This window comes from Pipistrellus kuhlii, unplaced genomic scaffold (assembly GCF_014108245.1).
Source record: "Pipistrellus kuhlii isolate mPipKuh1 unplaced genomic scaffold, mPipKuh1.p scaffold_m20_p_12, whole genome shotgun sequence".
NCBI classification, from domain to species: domain Eukaryota; kingdom Metazoa; phylum Chordata; class Mammalia; order Chiroptera; family Vespertilionidae; genus Pipistrellus; species Pipistrellus kuhlii.
In genome coordinates this window covers 51,850,808-51,878,186 of record NW_023425427.1, presented here as the reverse complement: position 1 = coordinate 51,878,186, position 27,379 = coordinate 51,850,808, and the positions used below count along the sequence as shown (strand labels likewise).

The 27,379-nt window shown below is 36.8% G+C and overlaps 1 protein-coding gene across 2 annotated transcripts in view; it reads right to left on the bottom strand.

Annotated features, from left to right (window-relative positions):
- Positions 1-27,379, bottom strand: part of IFT74 (intraflagellar transport 74) — a 76,274-nt gene that overhangs the window by 17,606 nt on the left and 31,289 nt on the right. For both annotated transcript variants that reach the window (XM_045580283.1, XM_036434212.2), the window contains exons 11-16: positions 26,425-26,568; positions 24,725-24,765; positions 22,551-22,630; positions 8,956-9,009; positions 4,336-4,433; positions 3,355-3,481 (exon numbers count right to left, since the gene is read on the bottom strand). In XM_045580283.1, the coding sequence (XP_045436239.1) occupies positions 3,355-3,481; positions 4,336-4,433; positions 8,956-9,009; positions 22,551-22,630; positions 24,725-24,765; positions 26,425-26,568 (544 nt within the window). The remainder of the gene's footprint in view (positions 1-3,354; positions 3,482-4,335; positions 4,434-8,955; positions 9,010-22,550; positions 22,631-24,724; positions 24,766-26,424; positions 26,569-27,379) is intronic.

Sequence of the window (27,379 nt, the reverse complement as noted above, 5' to 3'; positions counted from 1 at the left end):
CTGACAAAATAAACTTTAAAACAAAGGTTGTAGTAAGAGACAAAGAAGCACACTAAAAAAATGACAAAGGGAGCAATCCAACAAAAGGATATAATCCATGTGAACGTTTAGGTACCCACCGTACGAGGACCTAAACGTGTAAAGAAAATCTTGATAGGCACAAAGGGTGAGATTGACAGTAATACAGTCATAGTAGGGAATTTTAACACCTCACTGGTATCAATGGATAGATCCTACAGACAGAAAATCAATAAGGAAACAATGGCATTAAATGATGCACTATATCAGTTAAGTTTAATCAGAGCAGCAGATCATTTCAAAGCAAAATACTAGTATACATTTTTTTCAAGTATATATAGAACATTTTGTAGGACAGGCCACATGTTAGAACACAAAACAAATGTCAATAATTTAAGAAGATTTAAATTATATCAAGCATCCTCGCTGATCACAATGGTATGAAACTAGATATCAATCACAAGGAAAAAAAAACACAAAAAACAAACAAACAGAAAAACACACAAAGACATGGAGGCTAAATACCATGGTTCCAAAATAGTGACTGGGTTAACAAGATCAAGGACAAAATCAAAAGATACCTTGAAACAAATGAAAATGAAAACATAACAAACCAAAACCTATGGGACATAGCAAAAGGAATCCTAAGTGGAAAATCCATTGCATTACAGGCCTACCTCAAGAAACACGAAAAAATTTCAAATAAAAAAATCTAGCTCTACACTTAAACAGGAAAAAGAAACAAAAAACAAAACAAAACAAAAAAAAAAACAATGTGAATAGGAGGAAGGAAATAATAAAGATCACAGCAGAAATAAATGCAATAGATTCTTAAAAAAACAACCCAAAGATCCATCATACCAAGAGCTGCTTCCTTGAAAAGATAGACTAGATTGACAAACCTTTAACCAGACTCATAAAGAAAAAAAGAGAGAAGACCTGAATAAATAAAATCAGAAATAAAAGAGAACTAACACCAAAAAATACAAAGGATTTTAAGAAAATATTATGAACTATATGCCAACAAATTGGGCAATCTGGAAGGAATGGATAAATTCCTAGAAACATACTATCTCCCAAAACTGAATCAAGAAAAATCACAGAATATAAATAGGCATGTTACTACTACTGAAATTGAAGCAACAACAATAATAATAATTTTAAAATCCCAATAAACAGAAGTCCTGGACCAGGTGGGCTTCACAGGTTAATTTTACTAAATATTCAAAGCACTAACACCTATGCTTCTCAAACTATTCCCAAAAAATTTAAGAAGAGGGAAGATTCCCAAGCTTGTTTTAAGAAGTCAGAATTATCCTAATTCCAAAACTACATAAGGATACTACAAGCAAAGAAAATTACAGGCCAATATCTCTGATAAACATAGATGCTAAAATCTTTAACAAAATATTAGCAAACCAGATTCAGCAATACATTAAAAGGGTTATAAACCATGAACAAGTAGGGCTCATTCTAGGATGCAAGGTTTGTACAATATCCACAAATGAATAAAATTGATACACCACATAAACAAAGTGGATAAAAACCACATGATCATATCAACTGATGCAGAAGATGCATTTAATAAAACTTGGCACCCATTTATAAGAAAAACTTTCAGCAGAGTGGGAATAGAGGACACATTCCTCAATGTAATAAAAACAATATATTTCAAACCCACAGCCAATGTCATACTCAATGGACAAAAACTAAAAGCATTTCCCTTAAGATTGGAAACAAGAGACAGGGATGTCTGCTTTCACCACTCTTATTCAACAGAGTAATGAAAGTCCTAGTCACATTTCAACTGGAAAGTGAGCTGGGAGAGAGGGAAAGAAAGGAATAAAAGGCTGTGAGCTGGTGGGTGGTGTGTGTGTGTGTGTGTGTGTGTGTGTGTGTGTGTGAGGTTGTGAGTGAGTGTGAGTGCTGGCCCCGCCTCCCCTGGTCCCGATGCCACAAGTCGCCACCCACCAGACCAGCTGCGCATGCAGCCTGGGTGTTAGGTGGAGCCTTCGGTAGTTGTGGATGTTACAGACCCTGACTCTGTATATATATATAGGTTACCTGTTAAAATGGTCTTATTTTGGACACACTGGGTTAAATGAAATACATTATTCAAATTCACCTATCTCTTTTTACTTTTTTAACATGGCTTCTAGGAAACTTAAAATTATATATGTGGCTGGCATTACATTTCTGTTGGACAGTGCTGTTCTATTCTCAGATTAATCATCATTGCTGAAACTAATTATAATATAAACATTACTTCCTCTAGGATACTTCTCTTAACTACCCAAGACTGGGGTGAACATGAGTCCTATGTATGTACTTCCATTGCTCCTGTGCTTCTATTATAGCACTATTTCACTATATTTTAACTAGAGGCCCAGTGCACAGAATGTAGGGTCCCTAGCAGCTACCAGCTGCTGGCCAGGGCGCCTCCCTTCTCCTGTTCCCCTGCCACCTGCCACCACTGTCACTGCTGCTGGCGCCGCTGTCCAGGGCAGGGGTGGGAGGGGACCTCCCTTCCCAGCCGCCTGCTGCTGCTGGCCCACCCCCTGGTTGCACCCCCTGTGGAGGGGACAATTTGCATATTAAGCTTTTATTATATAGGACTAGAGGGCCGATACACAAAATTTGTGCAAGAGTAGGCCTTTTTGCCCTAACGGGTTTGGCTCAGTGAAGAGAGCATCGGCCTGCTGACTGAAAGATCCCAGGTTTGATTCCAGTCAAGAGCATGTACTTTGGTTGTGCCCACATCCCCAGTGGAAGGTGTGCAGAAGGCACCTGATCGATGTTTCTCTCTCATTGATGTTTCTGATTCTCTATCCATCTCCCTTCCTCTCTGTAAAAAAATCAATCAAATAAAAAGAGTAAGTCTTCCTTCCCCTGGCTGCTGGCACTGGCTTCCCTCTGGCACTTAGGACCCAGGCTTCCTCTCAGCCCCAGCTTCATCCGAAAGGTGGTCCGGAAGGACATCTGGTCTAATTATTATAGCATATTATACTTTTATTATTATAGAAGATAGATGTTTACTTTCAATTCCACCAGGTTGGAAGTTTCTAGGGGGAACAGAGTGGATTTTTTTTTTAATCTGGGAATAACTAAGTTATAATACAGATATAGATATTTTAATAAATGTTAAATGAATAAGACTATTCAATGAAATACTATTAAATTATTGTGAAAAGTCACACAAAATGCTGAGACTATAAATGATTTGAAGAAATAAGCATTCATAAATCATGTCTTCGGTCTTTAAAACAAAAATCAAAGAGAATAACATTTATTACACACACAAAAAAAAGGTTTTTAAAATCTAGGTTGTTTTCTTACCTGAAGTCAAATTCCTAGCTGTACTTTGTGATTTCTGCATTTCAGTAGATTTAAAATTGAGATCATCTTGCATTATCTTCAGCTCTTGATTGGTGATAGAGGATATCTGTTTCATACGATTTATATTCTGTATATGAAGAGAAATAAAAACAATTTTTAAAAAATCCACAAATTTAACTCTTCAACAAAACTCGTAGAAAATACTGCTAAAGGATTGGATATTTTGAATGGGTATTCTTTGAAATACATCATTTATTACATATGTTTCATAGAAGAACAGAGTGAGATGCAAATCAGGTTTTCTCAATAAAAACAGGCTAAATTAAAACTCAGAATTTTAAAAAAGATTTGCTTTATTTCATCGTACAAAAAACTCAACAATACTATTTTAGGAACCAATTCAAGTCTTAAAACACTAAGAATATTGAAAAGAAACACGTATTTCTCCTCTCCTGGTACCAAACACCAGTGGCTGCCTAATAAACATGTTTTAGTGAAACAAGATACTCATTAGATACCTCGTACCTTTTTGTTTATAATATATATTACAGGGTAAAATATATTTAAAAACATATATTAACATTTTCCAATATCGTGTATCTGGCTTTTCAAGTTTATCTGTGCAAATGCTATTTCTAAAAGTTCATAGAAATTAACAATAGAAGAAAATCTTAATAATTAAATTAGTCCCTCACTTACTGCTGAATATTGACATCATATATATATATATATATATATATATATATATATATATATAATATTGATATACATGTCATTCTTTTCCCCATAATACAACTAATTAGCTGAATTCGAAAGACAAAAAATTAATAGCTTAAGGAAATAGAATAACAAGCAAGAGAATTTTAAAGGAACAGTTTAAATGAACAAATGCAGTAATGAACCATGCATTTTTTAGTTGAACTGAAAGAGGTAATCACAGTAAAAGTAACGAGGACACCAGGAAAGGTACATGGTACTCACCCGACTACTGTGCTCCAAAAGTGCAACAATGTCAGCTTCTATCTGTGCCTTCCGTTCCAGTTCCTGATTTTTATTTCCCTCAAAAGCCTCAATAAAAGCTGCCAATTGAGAAATATGATGAGAGGCTACTCTTGCTATAGTTCACACTATATAAACACTGATTTGTGGGTCTTAGGAGTAGAAATTCATAGCAAATTTAAAACTATCTATGTCTAATATTTTATTAACCCAAGGGCAATTACTCAATGAGAACATTTCTACATTCAAACTTTTAAAGCTTAATTGTTATAAACTTATATGATACAAGTAAACTAAAAATGTATATGGGTCCAAAAGTAACTGTTAATTTTAAAAAATCAGAAAAAAAAACCTGTGTTTACATAGGATCTCTTTGATACATCTACAATTATTAATATCTATAATTAGCCACTAACACTACTTCTGAAAACATTACTGATTACTATAATATCTGAAAATCAGTATTATATTATATTACTTATAATGCTGAATCTCAAGTAAATAAGTTTAATAATTTGTTCAGATTATAAATATTCTAAGAACTCATTTTTCTTCTTGTCTAATATAGAACCAGTACCCAATTTGCTCTTATTTACTTTCTCAAAGTATCTACAGATCTTCTAAAATTAAAAACATATAGTTAAAAATAATTTTACTGCTAACATAAAACAATAAATTGACCATTAACAAAACAACAAGAAAGCCCAATGCATGGGAGAATATATTTGCCAATGCTATCTCAGATAAGGACTTAATCTCCAAAATTTACAGGGAACTCATACAGCTTAACAAAAAGAAGGTAAACAATGCAATCAAAAAATGGGCAAAGGACCTAAATAGACACTTTTCAAAAGAGGACATACAGAAGGTCGAGAGACATATGGAAGACATGCTCGAAGTCACTAATCCTCTGAGAGATGCAAATCAAAAGGACAATGAGATACCATCTCTCTCCTGTCAGAATGGCTATCATCAACAAATCAACAAATGACAAGTGTTGGTGAGGATATGGAGAAAAAGGAACCCTCCTGCACTGCTGGTGGGAATGCAAACTAGTACATCCACTGTGGAAAACAGCATGGAGTTCCCTCAAAAAACTAAAAATGGAACTAACATTCAACCCAGTAATCCCACTTCTGGGAATATATCACAAGGAACCAGAAACACCAATCAGAAAGGATTTATACACCCCTATGCTCATAGCAGCCCAATTCACCATAGCTAAGATTTAGAAACAGCCTAAGTGTCTATCAGCAGATGAGTGGATTAAAAAATGGGGGTATATCTACAATTATGCTGCTATAAAAAAGAAGGAACTTTTACCTTTTTTCCGGAGTCATTCCAAGATGGCTGACAGGTGAACACCTAGCCGCAGCCGCACACAACAATTTCAATAAAATACAACTAAAATATAAAATGGACATTACCCAGAACTACAGGAAAGTCAACTGACTGGAAATTCTACAAGAAGCAAGGAGAAAACCAGAAGGAAGCGCGGAGGAGCTGTAAAAGCCTAAGGTACAGAGACACGCAGCGCAGGGAGAGGACGGAGCCAGAGAGGAGGGAGACTGGGTGCCTGGCGGGCGTTCCCTAGCGGGAAGGAGATAAAACTCCGACTGTGCTGGGCCCCAGTTCCGACTGCTCTGAACCCCAGTTCTAGGCCAGACCCCGGGAACCCAGGTTCACACAGAGGGAGCTGGGCTGTAAGGCGGAACCCCGGGGGAGCGGCAAAAGGAAATCCCAGAAGCACGCACATTGTGCGCAGAGAAGGGATGGTTGGCTGTGCTGCGGGACTGCTCTGGCGGGAAGGAGACAGGGACTCCAGACTGCTCTGAACGCCACCTCCAACTCCACTTCCAACTGAACTGAACCCCAATACCGGGCTCATTGGGGGAGAGCATAGACTGTTGGGCAGCAGGCGAAAATCGATAGCACCTTTCTCTCAGAGGCGCTTGTAATGGAGTACTGAAGAACCTGCATAGGGTGGGACTGACGGAAGCCAAAGCTGTAGGCTCCACCCTGAAACCCCGCCCCATCCAAGCAGAACACAGAGACTTTTAAGGCTACCAACTCAGGAAAGCTGCGAAAATGCCGAGATGAAATAGATCACAAACGAAAGAAATGGAGGACAAAAAGCGACTGGATATAGAGTTCAAATCTACGCTTATAAGGTTTTTCAAGAATTTCCTAGAAAAGATGGATAAGACCTATGAGGATATGAAAAGGGATCAACTAGAATAAGGAATCAACAAGAAATGATAAGGGATCAACAAGAAATAAAGAATACATTGACAAATAAAAAATATTATACAGAGTCCTAAAAAACAGAATGGAAGATCGCAAGAATCAAGTCAAAGAGTTGGAACATAAAGAGCCAGAAGACACTCCTCCACAGAAACTAGAAGGCAAGAGAATCCAGAAAATTGAAGATAATGTAAGAAACCTCTGGGACAACTTCAAGCGAACCAACATCAGAATTATGGGGGTCCCAGAAGATGAGAGAGAGCAAGACATCGAAAACATACTGAAAGAAATAGTGACAGAAAACTTTCCCCACCTGGTGAAAGAATTAGACTTACAAGTCCAGGAAGCGCACAGAACTCCAAACAAAAGGAATCCAAAGAGGACCACACCAAGACAAATCATAATTAAGATTCCAAGAGCAAAAGACAAAGAGAGAATATTAAAAGAAGCAAGAGCAAAGAAGATAGTTACCTATAAAGGAGCACCTATACAATTGTCAGCTGATTTCTCAACAGAAACCATGCAGGCCAGACGGGAATGGCAAGAAATATTCAAGGTGATGAATAGCAAGAACCTACAGCCAAAGATAATCTATCCAGCAAAGCTATCACTCAGAATCGAAGGTCAGATAAAGAGCTTCACTAATAAAAAAAAGCTAAAGGAGTTCATCACCACCAAACCAGAATTATATGAATTGCTGAAGGGGGTTCTTTCAGAAGAGAAAGTAAATAAAGATAAAAATTATGAACAACAAATACGTAACTATCAACAAGTGAATCTAAAAACCAAGGAAACTAAAAAAAAAAAAAATATATGAGGAACAATATTAACTGTTGAATATAATAGAATCAGAGGTATGGAAGGGGAGTGAACTGTTTATTCTTGGGGAAAAGGGGATAGGGGGATGTGGGAAGAGACTGAACATAAACTGTGCACCTATGGATGAGAACAATGGGGGGTGGGGAAAGGGCAAAGGGTGGGGTGAGAAGGGAGGGAAAGGAACATTTGTAATAATATGAACAATAAAAATTTATTTAAAAAATAAAAAATAAAAAAAAGACAAAGAGAGAATATTAAAAGAAGCAAGAGCAAAGAAGGTAGTTACCTATAAAGGAGCACCTATACGATTGTCAGCTGATTTCTCAACAGAAACCATGCAGGCCAGACGGGAATGGCAAGAAATATTCAAGGTGATGAATAGTAAGAACCTACAGCCAAAGATAATCTATCCAGCAAAGCTATCACTCAGAATCGAAGGTCAGATAAAGAGCTTCACTAATGAAAAAAAGCTAAGAGTTCATCAACACCAAACCAGAATTATATGAATTGCTGAAGGGGGTTCTTTCAGAAGAGAAAGTAAATAAAGATAAAAATTATGAACAACAAATACGTAACTATCAACAAGTGAATCTAAAAACCAAGGAAATTTAGAAAAAAATCTGATGAACAATATTAACTGTTGAATATAATAGAGTCAGAGGTATGGAAGGGGAGTGAACTGACGATTCTTGGGGAAAAGGGGAGAGGGGGATGTGGGAAGAGACTGAACATAAACTGTGTACCTATGGATGAGGACAATGGGGAGTGGGGAAAGGGCAGAGGGTGGGGTGGGAACATGGTGGAGGAGAGCAATGGTGGTGGGGGGGGAGAGGAATATTTGTAATAATATGAACAATAAAAATTTATTGAAAAAAAAAATAAGAAGGAACTTTTACCATTTGCAACAGCATGGATGGAACTAGAAAGCATGATAAGTGAAATAAACCAGTTGGAGAAAGATAAATATCACATTATTCCGCTCATATGTGGGATATAATGAACAACTTATACTGATGAACAAAAATAGATCCAGAGACAAAGAAATACTGAACAGACCATCCAACCTCAGAGAGAAGGCAGTGGGAGGTAAGACATCAACCAAAGGACTTGTATGCATGCATATTAGCATAACTAATGAACATGGACCATGGGGTGGTGGGGGCTTGTCCTAGGGAGTGAAAGTAGTTGGGGGTGGAAGTAGTCTGGGCACTGCAGTGTCTGGGGGCAGGTCCAGCTTTGCCGCTTGGTCTACACGAACCCCAGTGGGGCTGAGGGGCCCAGATGCTGCAGCATCGGTGGAGCGGAAAGGCTGGATCTGCCCCCTTGGGCAGACAGGCCCACACACTCCAGCAGTGGGGACTGGGCGTCACCATCTTGTGGCTATGGGGGCCGCCATTTTTGCCGTGGGGGTGATGGTTAATTTGCATATTACTCTTTTATTAGATAGGATTATTTCTTCCCAAATGAGATTTCTGATTTGGTAAAATGAACAGTTACCTAAAATTATAATATTTTCATAGTTATAAGACTACCACTTACCATCCATAGTTTCCTCTCTTTTTTTAAGCTCCTTGTACTTCTGATTCATTTCACCTATGAGAGATACAAAATATAATATTAATTTCATAAATTCCAGATAAGATATTCTAAATTAGAAACATCTCTTAGGTACTCCATATGTGATTATTCATTGAATGTTCAGTACTTTCAGTTAGGTGTAATTCTTATACATTGACTTACAGAATCTGTTAAAACCGTTTATTTGTATGTTTGACTATTTGGAAAGGACCTAAAGGCTTCCCAATGGTTTTCTATTTCAGTCCAAACTTTGAGCTATTGAGCCTACACATGAACACTCCTGGTAATGGAAACCTAAGCGCCAAGGAAAGATTATTCCACCTTTGAATAGCTCACAGCGGCAAGCAAGATAGCAGGTTACCTCCCCGACAGAGCTTAAAGTCTAGGGATTTAACAGTAATTAAAATTAAAAGGTACTAATTGCTATCGTATGAAAAATAAAGGGTATTATAGAAGGACAATACTTTTATTTTTAGAAGATCTGTAGAAATACTTTATTGTTTAAAAAAAAGATGAGGAGCTTAGGGGAATTTTCTCTAAAGAATAATTAGGCTGCATTAAAAGAAAAAAATGAGTAAGAGTTACCTGGTCAAAGAACAGAATATTAATTTCAAAGTCAAAGCATTACAAGTACAGAAATTTGAAGGTCCTTACTTTCAAATTAAGTTGTGGCTATGGACTGAAAGAGTAATACAGCCAAGGCAGAGAAGGTAAGGGAAGAAGTGGCACAAACACGAGGTAGGTTATGAGAAATCTTATAAGACACATGTTAAAAAAAGTTTGGACTTCCTTCTAAGGACAAATGGTAAAACCCCTGAAGAATTTTAAGCGGGGGAATAAAATGATCCGTTGCATTTCTGAAAGATTTCTGATCTGGAGAATATAAGAGAAGTGAGATGGAGGTTAAAGACTAGTTAGGCGCTTGTTACAGTAATGTGGGTGACAGATGAAGGTTGCCTGGAGCAGAGTTTTAGCAAATTAGGATGTATGGCAGTAAATATTGGTTTGAGACATTTCAGAGCCAGACAAAGGATTCTGGTGATGGTTAAACAGTGAGGAGTCAAATTTAACTCCCAGGTTTCTCCTTGAGTAACTACAGGACATGGTGGTATTATTCATTAAAAAGTGAAGCAGTAAGTTGAAGAAGTTGCTTACATCAGTTTGGGGCATGTTTCATTTAATATATGTAAAAGACACATTTAAAAGAGCAAAAATCTGAGGACCAGACAGCTGGATGAAATCTGACACAGGCTGCATGGAAAGATCATTAGCAGAGATGGATTAAATTTCTTTATACAAAGAGGATTTCCAGTGTAACCAAAACTGAGTTGGAGGCACTTGGTATTTTCTTGGGCTAGTGAGACAGCTGCAGCCCTGTTTCCCCAGGGCCCCACGGAGAGTAAGCAGAATAAATGTGTGTTTGCTTCATTCTGTGGAGACTAAAGAAGCTTATGAGGAGGATGCCAAGCAAAGAAGGAGGGAATAAGAAGCTAAGAGGGTTCCTGATAAGAAGCCAAAGTCTAGAAGGACTTTAGAAAGAAGAGTTCAAAGAAAAGGGGAGAGCTGATAGACTCAGAGACTAAAACCCAGGTTAGCCGGTGCTCCATATGACTTCCTATGGCACACACAGTTCTTCCCAGTACTGCCTAGAGTAGCAATGAAGTGAGGGGAGCAGAGGAACATAATCGGGTAGAGCTGCCAATTACATGGAGGCAGGATTTCCACTTGTACACAGACTTGCTTGGTGGGAAGTGAGTTAGGAGTACACAAAGCTGAAGGCAGTCAGAGACCTGGGTCGGCAAACAGCTTTTTTATCTTTCTGGTCAGAAAATATTTTACCCAGACTCATTCTGATACTCATAAAATCTTGTCAAGGCCCCCAAACAGTACTGGTAATAAAAAACTGTACGGGAAAGCTACTGTCTAAGGACAGTGCGTACCCAGTGGTCATGAATTCCTCACTAGGGGGCACCAGAACCAGCAGGGAACCCTGGGTTCACTTAGGCTAAGGCTTTGATTGCATTAACAACTTCACTGAACTACTCAGTTCAAAAGATCAGCAAGGGTCTCAGAGCATGACTAGTTGTGAGGGGAAGGAAGAGAGAACATTTGTTCCCAATGACAAACTTTGTAAATGATTACATTTTTTTAAAGATGGGTTAAGATTAGACCTATTAGGTCTAGTAATAATTAATGTCGTTTCCTAATACTTTTTTTTAAATCGATTTAAACAATACAACAAAATTTAATCAACAATATAGTTGCCGTTGTTTTCTACTACTTGTGCCCAATGCTCAGGAAGCATTTTAATCCCTCTGTTGTAAAATTCTTGTGATTTTGATGCAAAAAATTTGGTCAATGCATTTTTGAGGCATTCTTCATTATTAAATTTTTTTCCAAGAAGAAAGTTTTGCAAAGAACGAAACAAATGGTAATCGGAAGGGGCAATATCAGGAGAATATGCAGGTTGAGGGAGAACTTCCCATTCCAACTGGCGCAGTTTTTCAGCAGTGATTCTTGCAGTATGCGGTCGTGCGTTATAGTGGTGAAGAATTACACCCTTCCGATTAATCAGCGCGGGTTCTTTTTCTCTTAAAGCTTGGGCTAACCTTTCCAATTGGGCACTATACACTGCACTTGTAATGGTTTGGTTAGATGGTACAAGTTCATAATGAAGAATTCCTTTAAAATTCCACCAAACACACAACATCACTTTTTTCGCATGCAAGTCAGGTTTTGGCGTGGGCTGCGGAGCCTCATTTTTGTCCAACCATTGAGGCCACCTTTTCAAATTAACATACAGTACCCATTCTTCATCTCCGGTAACAATTTGCTCTAAAAACGGCAAACGGTTTTTGACGAGAGAGGAGCGAACTGCAAATTGTGACTCTTTGATTACGGTTGTTGTCGGTCAACTCATGAGGAACCCATTTTCCAAACTTTTGGACTTTGCCAAGTGCACGCAATTGATTGGAAATTGTTTTTTGTGAACAATTTAAAGTTGTCTCAAGCTCTTGTTGGGCAATTTGAGGATTTTGCACCAAAAGAGCTTGAAGAGCTTCTTGATCAAAATTGGACAGACGGCCTCCACCACTCTTGTCATCTAACGAAAAATTTCCCTCACGAAATTTCTCAAACCAACGCTGGCATTTTCTGGCGCTAACTGCATCTTGACCAAGAGCACTACAGATGTTTTTTGCAGCCTCACTTGCTTTTCTTCCTAATTGGAACTCGTAAAGCATGCAGTGCCGAATATGCTCTTCATCCGCCATCTTCTTAGCCCTAGTTTTGCAACAAAAACCAAACCAAACACAAACTTTTTCAAGCAAAACTTGTTAATTGCACTTCACACATTCTGTAGATACCACGTGTTTGAAGATTATGTCAATACAAGTCAATGCCAAGCAAGATTTTAAACGAATGTTTTAAAACGACATTAATTATTACTAGACCCAATATAAAAATGTCACCAGTCAGCCGAAACCGGTAGAGCGTCGGTCTGTGGACTGAAGGGTCCCAGGTTCGATTCCGGTCAAGGGCATGTACTTTGGTTGCGGGCACATCCCCGGTAGGGGGTGTGCAAGAGGCAACTGGTCGATATTTCTCTCTCATCGACGTTTCTAGCTCTCTATCTCTCTCCCTTCCTCTCTGTAAAAAAAATCAATAAATTTTTTTTTTTTTTTAAATGTCACCAGTCATTACCTTATGGCAATGTATTTTGGGTGGGAAACAGAGAAAGAAGTGGCATTTGTAGCACACATGATCTGGAATACCCTCATGGCAGGGGGATGTGCATGTACTAGTAAATGTTATGAAACAGCTGAGAAGCAGCAGAAATGTCAGTATCTGCCGAACCTGTCGCGGCCTAGGTTTCTGAGTGCTGGTTCTTTGCTGCGGCTGTCTGAGAAGTTGCACTCTTGAGAGATGAGTCAGGCATTAAGGGATTAGGAGGAGGCCTGCAACCAGGACTTTACAGGAATTTAACGCATCATATCTTTCCTCTTCTAAAGTTAAGAGAATCTTCTACACATGTTTCCAGTTTCTCATCTTGCTATAAGATCTCAAGAAATCACAATGAGGTGTCACCTCCTGCCATTCCAATGAAATTGTTCTCAATAACATTATATTATTCTTTAATTATAAAATTCAAGAGTCAGTTTTCAACTCTTATCTTATTCCGCAATATTTGACACTATAGATCCATCCAGCCTTCTTTCAATGTTTTCCCTTATGTTTTTTGTTGGGACTGCTTTTCTGTTTTTTACTCTTAGATAATTCTTTCTCTGTCTTCCCTTCATGGTGTTCTCTTTTTTCTTCATTTAAATTTTGAGTTCTGCTATTAATTGACTTTTAGTGCTACATTACACCCAAGGAAATCCCACCAATTCTTGTAGTTTAAGAACCCTCAACTGTGACTTTTCCCTAATTTTCAAATTGTTTTATCCAATTGCTTTCTAGATATACTCATCTGGGTACCTTTCAGGACATCTCAATACTAGTATAGCCACAATTAAACTCACAGGCCACACCCCTCTGTACCCCCTAATACATTTGTAAGAACTTCACCATACACTTATCATCCAAGTCAAGGGAATTCCTCCCTTCTGCTCCCCTCAAATCCATGCTCCTAGTCACCATCAAACCGAGCTGGAAGGCATATCTGCTCAGCGTTTCCAGCTTTAGAGCTGGCAGCTGGATTAGATAGGACAGAGCTCCCGTACATCTTAGCAGATTCCCAAGCTCCATAAAACTCCCTTCGGTATCACTATTGTTAGGAAAAGAATTCAGGGCACTAGTGAACTCCACTATTTTATGATTTTTCAATTGGAGGATTAATGTTGGAGGCTCATGTGGGCAGTCCTAAGCCAGGAGAGTTACCAAATCTGTCCTTAGATTTACAATCACAAGAGAGGACAAGACATAGATATGGGAAGCTGATCAGTATATCCTACTGGAGGTGCAAAGCGGGCAAGCAAAGGGTCTAATGTAGTAAAATCAAGAACAAGGAGACCAAAGGGACCCAGGGAATTTCAGAGCTATCCTCAAGTTCTGAGCACTCGATGTGATCATGGTCGCACATAATATATTTCAAATTGACTGAGTAACTACTTGTGCCAGACACTGTAACAGGCGCTACACATGTCAGAATAAACAAGATAGCTACCAGTCTACGTCAGAAGGGTGTACAACTCAAAAATAAAAAATTAAAAATACAATATAAATTATGTATAAAATAATATGGCAACTAGATGGGTGAAGAGTTCAGGGTGTTGTTTTTTTTTAATAAAGAATCATTTCAGCAAGGCACTTTAATAGGTAATGTAGAAATTATAGAGATGCGTAATATATATTCCTTCAAGAAATGTATATACTGCATAGCCGGTGTGGCTCAGTGGCTGAGCATCAACCTATGGACCAGGAGTCATGGTTTGATTCCCAGTCGGGCACATGCCCAAATTGTGGGCTCAATCCCCAGTGAGGTTCGCCATGCAGGAGGCAGCCGATCCACGATTCTCTCTCATCATTAATGTTTCCTTCTCTCTCTCCCCATTCCCCTTCCTCTGTGAAATCAATAAAAATTCTTTTAAAAGAAATGTATACACTACTATGACAAATAACTCAAAATTTACTCTATAAATACAGGCTTAATTCCACTTTGAGGGAGGAAAGAAAAAAATGAGAATGGACTATTATAAAAGAGTTGGGATATTGCAGAAAAGACACTGTTGTTCTTTGATACTCTCTGCTAGCCAGCCAGTGGAGTAAGGGAAATATACTACTAATCCTCTTGCCAAAGGGCTGAATACCACCACAGTCACCTTTGTCTTCACTGTCAGTACGCTCTTCTGAGCCTTTACTTTTCTTCCATCAAATGATGTTCTCTTAACTCAGGGCTTAGAGTGCTACCTTTACTGTTATACTCTAACAGCGGTCGCCAACCGGTGGTCCATGGACCATTGGTGGTCCATGAGGTCTGAAAGGTTGGCGACTACTGCTCTAAAAAGTAGTCTGACCTTATAAAAGATCTGATTGCCATTTTACAGGTAGCTACCCCAAACTTCTCTTCTGATCAATATCCAACAGGGCACAGGCTAGTGATTCCCCTGGCCTCAAAATCCCCAACATGGCAGGCTACTGATTTTGGAGGTGAAAGGGTAGCAGAAAGCAAATAAAATTAGAGAGGTGGGACAATAATAAACCCCTGCCCAACTGGTGTGGCTCAGTGGTTGAGCACCGATTCATGAACCAGGAGGTCAAAGTTCAATTCTCAGTCAGGGCACATGTCCCAGTTGATCCCCAGTAAAGGATGTGCAGAAGGCAGCCTATAGATCACTGATGTTTCTAGCTCTCTCCTTTCCTCTCTCTGAAATCAATAAAAACATATATATATATTAAAAAGAATAAGCTCTAAAAGACTTTTACACACCCAGGTTTTTTTTTTCCTTTCCAGCACTTGGGGTCCTTCTGAGGCAAGCTAAGTCTCCCAGTACCTTTGAATGTTCCTATGTGGCATGGCTTCATTCTCTTTATCTTTCTACTCAATGAGTTCCAGTTCTTTTTTATCGCCTTTAAATATGATGCTAAGAAACAGGATTCTAAAAAAACTATCACTTCCCATAGTATACATATTCATCTTTTCGTTAATGCAAACTAGGATTTCAGCTCTTTTGGAGACTAAGTCACATTAATTCATACTGAGCTGTTACCTGAACCCCTTTTAACATTGTCAGTATTTTAGCAAGCCAGGACACTTCCTCCTCCTCCACTCCTACTTCAATTTTAAAGTTTTTTAAAAAAATATGTTTTATTTATTTTTTACACAGATGAGGGAAGAGGGACAGAGAGTTAGAAACATCAATGAGAGAGAAACATCAATTAGCTGCCTCCTGCACACCCCCTACTGGGGATGTGCCTGCAACCAAGGTACATGTTCTTGACTGGAATTGAACCTGGGACCCTTCAGTACACAGGCCGATGCTCTATCCACTGAGCCAAACCAGTTAGGGCAATTTTAGCTGGTTTTGGGATCCTATGAAATTCCTCCCTTTTACCTGGTCTCTCTCTCCCACCAACTTTTCATACATCATTATAGCAGTATATAATAAACTAGCTTATCAACTACTATTAAACTGGTATGTTAAAATGAACACATATAAATTTATTGTTTTAAAATAACTTCTGCTTTAAGGTTTAACCCAACTTACCAATTACACATTCTCTACAAAAGTTTTAAATTTAATCAGGAAATTTTCTTTAAACAAGATCTGATAATTCTATTTCTACACACTGGAACCACTTTAAAAATATGTAATAATTCTCTAAATATATAAAAGTTAAATGACTGCTAAAACTCTCAAAATTTTAAAGAAAAAGAAAAAGGACTATTCAACAGAGTAATGTCAATAATGCCTGGTGGCATAATGAGGAGTCCTTGGCATGTACTAAACACAGCATGTTTCAGTTACTGCCTAAAGCAGTGATTGTCAAACTTCAATCTGCATTAGAGCCATCAGGAGGGTTTGTTGAAACACAAATTGCTACGCCCTATCCCTAGAGTTTCACAATTATAATAGTAGGCCTGGGGCGGAGATCAATAGTTTTTATTTCCAATAAGTTTCAGATGGTGCTGATACACTTGGTCTGGAGATACCACCATTCTAATGAAAGACATAATCTCCAACTTAGACAATAAGCAATGATCCATTTTTCTTCATTAAATGTATACTTAAAAACTAGAATAGCAATGAATATATGCCATTTGAAATCTCAAATACCAGAAGATAAACCACTCTGAAATTAGATCATTTTGTACATCCTGGGGGAAATGCTAATGGGAAAATACTTTCCAAAACATGTTTTGGGAAAATCACCAGGAAAGTTATTCTGAGTCTCTCTCTCTTTCTCTCTCTCTCTCTCTCTCTCTCTCTCTCTCTCTCTCTCTCTCTCTCTCTCTCTCACACACACACACACACACACACACACACACACACACACACCATTTGTCTAATTCTCACAGCAACCCTGAGAGTGATTTAGCTACTGTTATTATCTCAATTGTAAAGATGAGGAAACTAAGATACATAAAGATCAAGTAGTAATTCCAAAATCAGCCAGTAATATGGCACAGTCCAGATTTGGCATTCTGGTTGCAGAACCTGTGCTCTAAAATAAAGTTATTCTGTTTTTATAAATTCCCTTTTACCTAAAATAACCAAAGAACCAAAGCTTCCAACCAGGTTCTTGAAATTCTAAGCATAAAGAAATATTCTAAGTGTTATGTTTTATATTTTTACAACTCTTGAAAAAAAACATATAAATTATGGAATAAATTGCAATGAGTTCATTCAGACAGTGATCCTATAGCATTTCATGTAAACTCCTATTATGATACATATTTATCACTTATAGCAGTTATTTATTTAGATATTTGTGATATGTTGTATTAAGAATCATATGGTAGACAATTTTACAATCTAATCAATCTCTGGGAAGATACTGTACTTTTAAAATGAAGGAATAATTTGTAATAAGTAATAACTCCCAAAAATCCTTCTTGGGAATGTATGTGACTATATTGTATTATATTAACTATTCATCAAACCTGCCTGTGTATGTAGATATTCAGAAAATTAGCCCCACCTTGTGGATCATGGAAGTACCACAAATTCAGGTCTTTGAGAACAGGGAATTGTCAGAAAAGTGTATATTATCTTGACTGAGAAAAATGAAGAAATTTATAACAACTGGCATTGGTAAGGAAGCTCTTTCATATACTGCAATTGACTGTATAAAATGGTACAACTTTTTCAGAAATAAATTTGCAAAAGCAATAAAAATTGTGAACATAAGTAACATTCTATTAAGAATTCATTTAGTTCACATACAATATAATATTAGTTTCAATACAACCCAGCGACTATTTATATAATTAAGAAATAAACATTCTGATAACACATACAGTTATTTCAGTAATTACAGTAATATTACAGCAATATTGATTATATTCCTGATTCTGTACTTGATATTCCTGTGACTATTTTTTTTAAAGATATATTTTATTGATTTTTTTACAGAGAGGAAGTGAGAGGAATAGAGAGTTAGAAACATCGATGAGAGAGAATCATCGATCAACGTATATGCCCTTGACCGAATCGAACCTGGAACCTTTCAGTCTGCAGGCCGACGCTCTATCTACTGAGCCAAACCAGTTTCAGCCCTGTGACTATTTTTAAACTGGCAATTTGTAGATCTTATTTACCCATTAGAAATAGACAAGTTAACAAACATATGTAGCAAAGCTATCTACTGCAGCATTGCACTTAGTAGTGAAAAATAAGAAACAACCTACATACCAATATGGAAATAACAAATATACTGAACAACAATGACAGCAGCTAATAGTTGTTGCAAATGCTTGCTATGTGCTAGGCACCATTTTTTCATCTGGTTTTAAAGCCACTATGCTATACTTTTAAAAATATATATTCTATTGATTTTTTTACAGAGAAGGGGGGAGAGGGAAAGAGAGTTAGAAGCATCGATGAAAGAGAAACATCAATCAGCTGCTTCATACACACCCTCTACTGGGGATATGCCTGCAACCAAGGTACATGCCCTTGACCAGAATTGAACCTGGGACCCTTGAGTCTGCAGGCCAACACTCTCTCCACTGAACCAAACCGGTTGGGCATATACTTTTTAGAAGGAGGTGTATTCACCCTCATATGGAATAATGTACATTACATATAATTTTTAAATAAAAAACTCAAGCTTAGAAGAACTATATATTATTACATATTGTATATTTTTAAATATATGATTGTATATTTATAGAAAACACTAAAAAGCTAATTATCAAACTATAAAAAATGATTACCTCTGATGACCAGAACGAGTTTGAGGAAAAAGATAACATTTTACTTTACATACTTTTTATACTGCTTAAATTTTTTCACATTAAGCACATATCAGATTCACATATAAAGAACCCAAAATTTTAAAAAGAAAATTAATTGGAATCTTTAACAATTAATTAAAGAAAGGTTTTTTAAAAAGCAGAAATGGGTAACTCCTGCATGCTAAAGCTAATTGCACAGTTAATGAAAGCACAAGGAAATAATTCATTTTAGGCAAAACACACACATAAACACTGACACACACAAAATCAAGTACATCCAAAGTGATTAAAACTCTAAGAAATTCTGGGTAAGTTAAGTTATAACCAATAATTTTCTGATAAAGATGGCAAATTGAACATGCACATCTAATTTCCATCCCACTTCCTCCCTTCCGTTAAATGTCGCTAAAACCATAGAATAAAGAATTTTTAAAGGTAAAACTCCAGCAATGAGAAAAATAGAAAAGGAAACAATAATAATAAATTTTTGGAAGTTGGAAGCAGGTGGACAAATGGTAGAAAGTGTAAGCACAAGCCAGTGTTGGGTAAAGCTGAGAACCAACTCAGTTTCAAATGGCTCAGGAATTCTACATAGCAGCCTGATCACTTATTTTGTGCTCCTATTCCATAAAAGATTTTGTCATGTCATAAAGTAATAACACCGTTCTATACAGAATTTAATGTAAAATAGTGAAAAGTAAGGGCCTGATTTCAGTGGACCAAGAAACATTTATTTTGAGGGACCTTCAATATGAGCTACTATATAAACACTTAAGTATTAATTTGTGGTGAGAATAAAAACCTTAAAAATTACCTTATTACAAACAAATTACTCAGCTATATGCTGTAAGTAAACCTTGTGGTAAAAGGATTTTTATTTAAAATGATAGCATGTGTTGAGAATATAGGTTACTATTATCTATTTGTTTTCTTCTTTACACAGAGCAACAATGCTCTTCCTACTACTGTACCTTTCTCATACAGGTGCAACATTTAAAAAAGCAACAATTAGTAAATATTCAAAGGTGGGCACGTCCTCTAAAGAGAAATCAGGATGGGTTTGGGCTCTTCTAAAAAGTAGCATGGCACTTGCCCATAATGCTGTGCTTTAATAACCATGCCGTTTGTAGTCAAAATGAACATGTAACAATTTTCAACAGTGTTTTCTCATTGCTTCTAGTTAGCGAAAACAGTAACAATTCCTTCCCCAATTAATATAAGACAGTATATACATTTAAACCTAAATATATTTAGAGCCCATATAACAAAATTACCTGATTCATCAATAAAATAAAACTAATATATGGGTGAAGTCTAGCAAATACATAACATGATAAGAGGACATCCACAGCAATTTAAAAAAAAAAGTAATGATACTTTCTTCTAACAAATATTTTTGGTTATGAGATATTATATTTTATATCACTTACAAAGACTAAGTAAATATTTGAGAGCAAAGAAATCCTTATAGAATTGGTCAAAAGTCTAAGTGTTTTGTGAAGATTTTTTTCTACTTTATTCCAGATTGTCACAGAAACTGATAACTCAGCATACGAAACAATGAAGATTTTCAGAGAGAAGTCAAATAAATGTTAATTGATTTTATTTAGTTAATTTGGAGACATAATTATTCAATGTAACTTTTGTAAATCATAGCCTTAAAAACTTATTAAAATGAATAAATATAATGCCCTCGACAGAGTTATTTAATTACAAGGCCACCATTAATATCTAGTTAGAACATAACTGCTCCTTACCCAATACTGAAGGCTGCCTTTGAATTTAAAATGAATTATTCAAATCTTTTTTTTTTTAATCCTCACCCAAGGATATTTTTTCATTGATTTTTAGAGAGTGGAAGGGAGGGAGAATGAGGGAAAGGGGGGAGGGGGAGAGAGGGAGAGAGAGGGAGAGAGAGAGAGAGAAACACACCAATTGATTGCCTCTCCCAAACTCCCCTACTGAGGCTGGGATCAAACCAGCAAACAGCCCTTGACTGAGAATAGAACCCATGACTTGGTGTTTGGGCCAACACTCTAACCACTGAGAACACTGGCCAGGGCAATGCAAATCTTTCTTAAAGTTTATTTAAAAACTAAAAGCAACTACTAACAAAGTCAGATGTGTATATACATCATTTATGGTTTCATGCTATATTAATCAGAACCCCTACTACAAGGCAAAAGGCGATCCAGTTGGATTACACACAGGATTATAAATGGAAGCAGTCAGGTGGCATCTAAGAAATTAATAAAGAGGACCAGAGAGAATAAAGCCAGAAGCAGAGCTAAGTATGGACCAGAAAGTCAAAATATCAATAATTTGATTATCCTCTACATCTTAAGAAGCAGATTGCCCAGAATTTTGACTCAGGATTACTGAAGAAACAGATGTCAATAAGAAAACCCAAGGTAAGAATTCTCTAGAAAGTGATAAAACGAATCAAACTCTCTGGATAAGAGTGTATATGTACATCTGAAGAACTAGAGGGCCCCCCAAAAATGACTAGAGCCCAACTTTTACTTTAGTTCATTCTACAAACATTTACTGCTTATTTTCCCAGACATTGTGATGAAAGAGCTTACCAACGTGAATAAGAGATAGTCCTTGTCCTGGAGAACTTATAGCCTAAAGGGAAAGTCAAGCACCTAGGGAGACAGTGCTAACATATGTAGTCAGTGTAGATACTTAACTTCTCTGAGCTTCAGCAAGTATAAAAGGGGTTACAAAGCTTCAAAGGGTTCTTGCAAAGATCAGGTAAGTAATCAAGCAACAGTAGCTAGTTCTATTATTCATAAATCAAAAAAAGTATAAATACTGAGTACACTGAATTTAAAATTGAAGTAAAAAATTTTAGGGATAGAATACCCTTTTTCCTTGCTAATAATGTTCTTCAGACATAGTAGGTATACATATATATGCACAGTTTATAATATAACACCTGACTCATAAAAAATATAGTCAATTCTTGATAATCCAAGAGCATACTAACTGGTTTGCAATTAATCTGTGATTAAAGTGCTGTGAGAAACCCACCTTACTCTCCCTTACTACCGAGAAGCTGGCTAAGAAATTCTAATACCCGTCCTCTTCCCCTGACTGCACAGCAGCTCCCTATTCCCCAGCACAGCACTTCCACGTGCTTAGACCCCAGGATTCCCCAAGTGTTCTGGTTCCCGTCTTGGCTCTTCAGATCGCACTACTAGAAAAAGCTGGAAGAGGATCAAAAATTTCAGTACTTGCTACATTCCCTAAACAAGTCTTTCTGGAGTATTTGTGACTTGATCTTCACTCCTCCCAACTCTATCAGTTAACCCAGTTAATTAATAATTAATAACATTATATTGAGAAAATATAACTTTAAAATCAGTAATAATTTGAAACCATTTTAGTTCATTTTTTTAATTGCTTTGCCAAGGAAAATAAATTCTTATCATTCTATAATCAATTTAAGCTATTTCAAGTTTGAATTGGCTTAAATAATTTAATATTAATTGTAATATTTAGTATTATACTTTAGTATTTTAGTAAAGTTAGTGATGTCACAATTAAATAATAAATCCCGTATAAACAGTTTTCGAGGCCCAAATTAACACTGTATCAATACTGCTATATAAATAGCTGTTAATATACATTATAAAAATGCCAGAAAAAGTACCTTGGTGTTCTTCTAAATCCATGTCAAGTTGTCTAATTTCTTCATGAAATTGATTGATTTTTTCTTTTATATCTGTTAACCTATTAAAAATATTATTTAATGAATTTATAACAGATAGTATAGGTATTCAGTGAAAACATTTAATGATGATGTTAGAAAAATCATGTCTTTTCTAAGCTGCATAAACAATATCTACAAATATGTGCCCTATTCTCAGGATAATTCTACAAATTTAGAAATTTCTTTTCTATCGATAGATCTTTTTTCATGATTCACATTTGAACTGAAAGTATATTCTACAGATGTTAGGTTGTCTGACTCCAAAAGCTGATGCTTGCCCATATTTTTTTTTTTTTTTTTTTTTTTTTTGAGCATGACTTAAAGCATTAAGGAAGTGAAAAATATTCTCTTTTTTTTTTTTTTGGTAGGTTTATATAAACTGAACTAATTGGCAAATTAATCTCAAACATTAAAAAATAAGAGAAAATTTGCATTGATAGAAGATTATATGGGTTAAAATTTTAGCAAAAGCAGTTGTACTAGTACTTCATATACAGTAATCATTACTGTGGTTCTGGAATATTTGTGACTTGATTTTCACTCACCCTAAATCTATCAGTGGGATGGAACTGTGAGTCCAGATCTTGCATCTATATATAATTGATTTTTGACAAAAGTGCAAGACAATTAAGTGGGAAAAGAATATTAAATATCTAGCTTACTCTTTTCTCTGGTTCCCAGTGCATTACCCAAGAACAGCAGTTGCCAAGTCAATACAGCTCAGCAACTCCTGCGTTGAGTGTCCGCCCGTTGGTGGTCAGGGTGTGTCATAACTACTGGTCAGCCAGTCACTTAGGCTTTTACGTATATAAACTAGAGACCCGATGTACGAAAGTCGTGCGGGGGTATGTGTGCATGTCCCTCAGCCCAGCCTGCAACATCTCCAATCTGGGACCCATGTAAGTCAGGCATCCCTCTTACAATCCAGGACTGCTGGATCCTAACCACTCACCTGCCTGCCTGCCTGCATGATTGCCCGTAATCATTTCTGCCTGCCAGCCTGATCACCCCCTAACCACTCCCCTGCCAGCCTGATCAACGCCTAACTGCTCCCCTGCTGGCCCAATTGTCCCTAACTGCCCTCCCTTGAAGGCCTGGTCACCCCTAACTGCCCTCCCATGCTGGCCTGGTTGCCCTTAACTGTCCTCCCCTGCAGGCCTGGTCCCTCCCAACTGCCATGGAGAAATTGGAACCCTCATGCACTGCTGGTAAAGTATAAAATGGACTCCTAAAAAATTAAATATAGATATATTATATGAGCCATTAATTCCACTCTTAGGTGTATACCCAAGAGAAGTGAAAACATGCAAAAAGTGATACATGAATTTCATACCAGCATGATCACAGCCAAAAAATGAAAACAACTTAAACATCCATTAATGAATGGACAGAAATAAATATGGTATATCCACATAAGGAATATTTATCGATACATGTTATAGCACAGAAGAACCTTGAAAACATTATGCTAAGTGAAAGAATGCACCCACATTGGACCACGTTTTATATGATTCCATTCATTATATAAAATATCCAGAATAGGTCACTCTACAAACATAAAATAAAAGTGGTTCTCTAAGGCTAGGATGAGGGAATGATTGGGTGTGGAAAACAAGAAGGGTGTAATTAAGTTACTAAAGAGATCTAAAATAGACTGAAGTGCCGAAACCGGTTTGGCTCAGTGGATAGAGTGTTGGCCTGCGGACTGAAGGGTCCCAGGTTCAATTCAGGTCAAGGGCATGTACCTTGGTTGGGGGCACATCCCCAGGAGGTGATGTGCAAGAGGCAGCTGATTGATGATTCTCTCCCATCGATGTTTCTAACTCTCTATCCCTCTCTCTTCCGCTCTGAAAAAAATCAATAAAATATATTAAAAAATAAAAAAATAGACTGAAGTGATGCTTGCATAACTCTGTGAATATACTATAAAACTCTGAACCGTATGCTTTAAATATGTGAATTGTACGAAATGTAGTTAAAACTGAAAGTTATGTCAATATTATCAGTGTGAACCACACCAAAATTATTGTGATAATATGCACCTCTTGTACAGTTAGAATATAATTTAAAAGATGAGAAAGGGATGCAAAATGTCCTAGTACAAATGTACTTACTGTCGTTCCATACTAGCTATTTCCTGGTTATCTTCCTTAACCTATAAAGGCATAAAAAGAAAATGGTGTTCAAAGAATTATTAATTGTTAGGCTATCTTAAAAATAATTCTAAGGTATGTTGCTCTAAAATGTCAAATCTTGTCTCTTGAAACTTACTTAAAATTCAATCTTTAAAGTTAAAAGGAACATCAATAAGGAACTATTCACAAATTTTTATTTCTTTCTGAAAGAAAGGGTGGTGACATACTTTCATACTAATCCACATGGTACCATGAGGTTAACTGGATCAGTTTACATAAATATCTAAGATATAAACCCCCCATATATAAGGTGGGGCTGACAGATTTATCCCACTGCATTTGAATTTCAGATAAGTAAATTTTATGATACTATACATTATGCAATATAAAATATACTTTACATATATATACTAAAATATTATTCTTTGCCTGAAATACAAATTTATTATATTTGTTCTGGTAACCTGTCCCAACCAAGTCCCTTGACTTCACTGATCTTTTTCCAAGGACTTTCAGAGAATCTAGATTTTAATACTTTTCTAGAATGATCCTAATACTTAAATAGCTCCTGAGTTGATCCCTAAGGTTCCTCCAAACCTATTGGGTTCAATGTAAGACTACAAAGGAGTTCCATTTGTAGGCTCCTGACTAGCTGTTTTCAAATACACATGCAGTTCTCCTAAGGGCCCTATAGTTAAGAGTACCTCACGATAAATAATAGGTTAATTATAACTCAGTATTAAATTAAAGTCAGCCTTGGGATAGTAAGAAAGCTAGTGAATACATGTGACATGACCATATGACATACTGTAATTTCATAGGAGATTTTATTTATTTATAATAATATTTTTTTATTTATTTCCAAGAGGGAGAGGAAGAGAGAGATAAAAAAAAATATCAATAATAAGAATCATTAATCGCCTGCCTTCTGTATGCCTCCTACTGGGGGTCAAGCCTGCAACCCCAGCATGTGCCCTGACAAGAAACCGAACCATGACCTTCTGGTTCATAGGTCCATGTTCAACCACTGAGACACAGCAACCTGGCTCTTTATTCACTTTTTAATCCTCACCTGAAGACATGAGGCAGGGGAGGAGGGGGGAGGGTGAGAGAGAGAGACAGACAAAGAGAGAGACATCAATGTGAGAAACAAGGCTTGACTGCCTTTTGTATGTGCCCTACCTGGGGATCAAACCCACAACTTTTCAGTGCACAGTACAGCACTCAACCGACTGAGTCACTCTGACCAGGCAGATTTCAGAGGAGATTTTAATTTCATTAATAAAAGTCATTAGCTGTGGGACACTTGATTTCTAAATATGAAGCCGAAAATAAATAATAGAGATCTTCAGTAAGGTTATCTAATTATTTATTCACTAACAAAGAAAAGTTTTAAGTTTTCCTCATAAAATCCAAAACATGAAAAAGAAAGGCCATAACATGCATGACCACCACAAAATTAAGATTTACATTAAAAAAAAAAAAAACACTTTATGTCAGAGATGATTTTTACTAGACTTTAATGGTCAAGTAGTTCATACTGTTAGGTGAAGCTCACTTCACTGTTTTTTAAAGACCTCATAAACTTACTGGCTTTCTGGTCAGTTCATATGGCTTAAATAAAATAAACACATTCACAAATCATGACATATTAAAATAAGTATGTTTGTTTTTCCTACCTGCTTAAGTAATCTCTCTCTCTCTTCCATTGGGGATCCCATGCTTTTGTCTTCAGCAACCATTTGATCTCGATGGGACTCTAACTCATAAAGTTTTTCATGCAGCAATACAGCCTCCTGTTTTACCTGGGAGTGTGCTATTTCCTGAAGGGAGCAAAAAAAGGAAAAATGTATGTATTCATCCAAAATATTTCAAATAGGTTTCAGTTTATAAAAATAAGGGCACATTTAAACCACCAGCATCGAGTACCTAGATTAATCATTAATGCTATAAAACACATTTCTAAACTGGAAGAATAAAAATAGATCCCTGCATATTTTCTTCCTTTTTTTAACTTTTTTAAAATTTAAATTTATTGTTTAAAGTATTACATACATTTCCTTTTTTCCCCATTGTCCTCTGCCCAGCAGATCACACTCCAGCATAAGCCCTCACCCACTACTGGCTGTGTCCATTGGTTATGCCTATATGCAAGCATACAAGTCCTTGGGTTGATCTTTTACCACCGCCCTCTCCTGCATTCCCTCTTAGGTTGGATGGTCTGTTTGATGTTTCTATGAATTTGTATCTATTTTTGTTCATCAGTTTATGTTGTTCATTATATTCCACAAGTGAGTGAGATCATGTGATATTTTTCTTTCTCTGACTGGCTTATTTCGCTTAGCATAATGCTCTCTAGGTTCATCCATGCTGTTGCAAATGGTAAGAGTTCCTTCTTTTACAGCAGCGCAGTATTCCATTGTGTAGATGTACCATAGCTTTTTAATCTGGGCTGTTTCCAAATCTTAGCTATTGTGCTGCTATAAACATAGGGGTGCATATATCCTTTCTGACTGGTGCTTCTGATTTCTTGGGATATATTCCTAGAAGTGGGATTACTGGGTCAAATGGGAGATACATTTTTAATTTTCTGAGGAAACTCCATACTGTTCTCCACAATGGCTGCATTCCCAC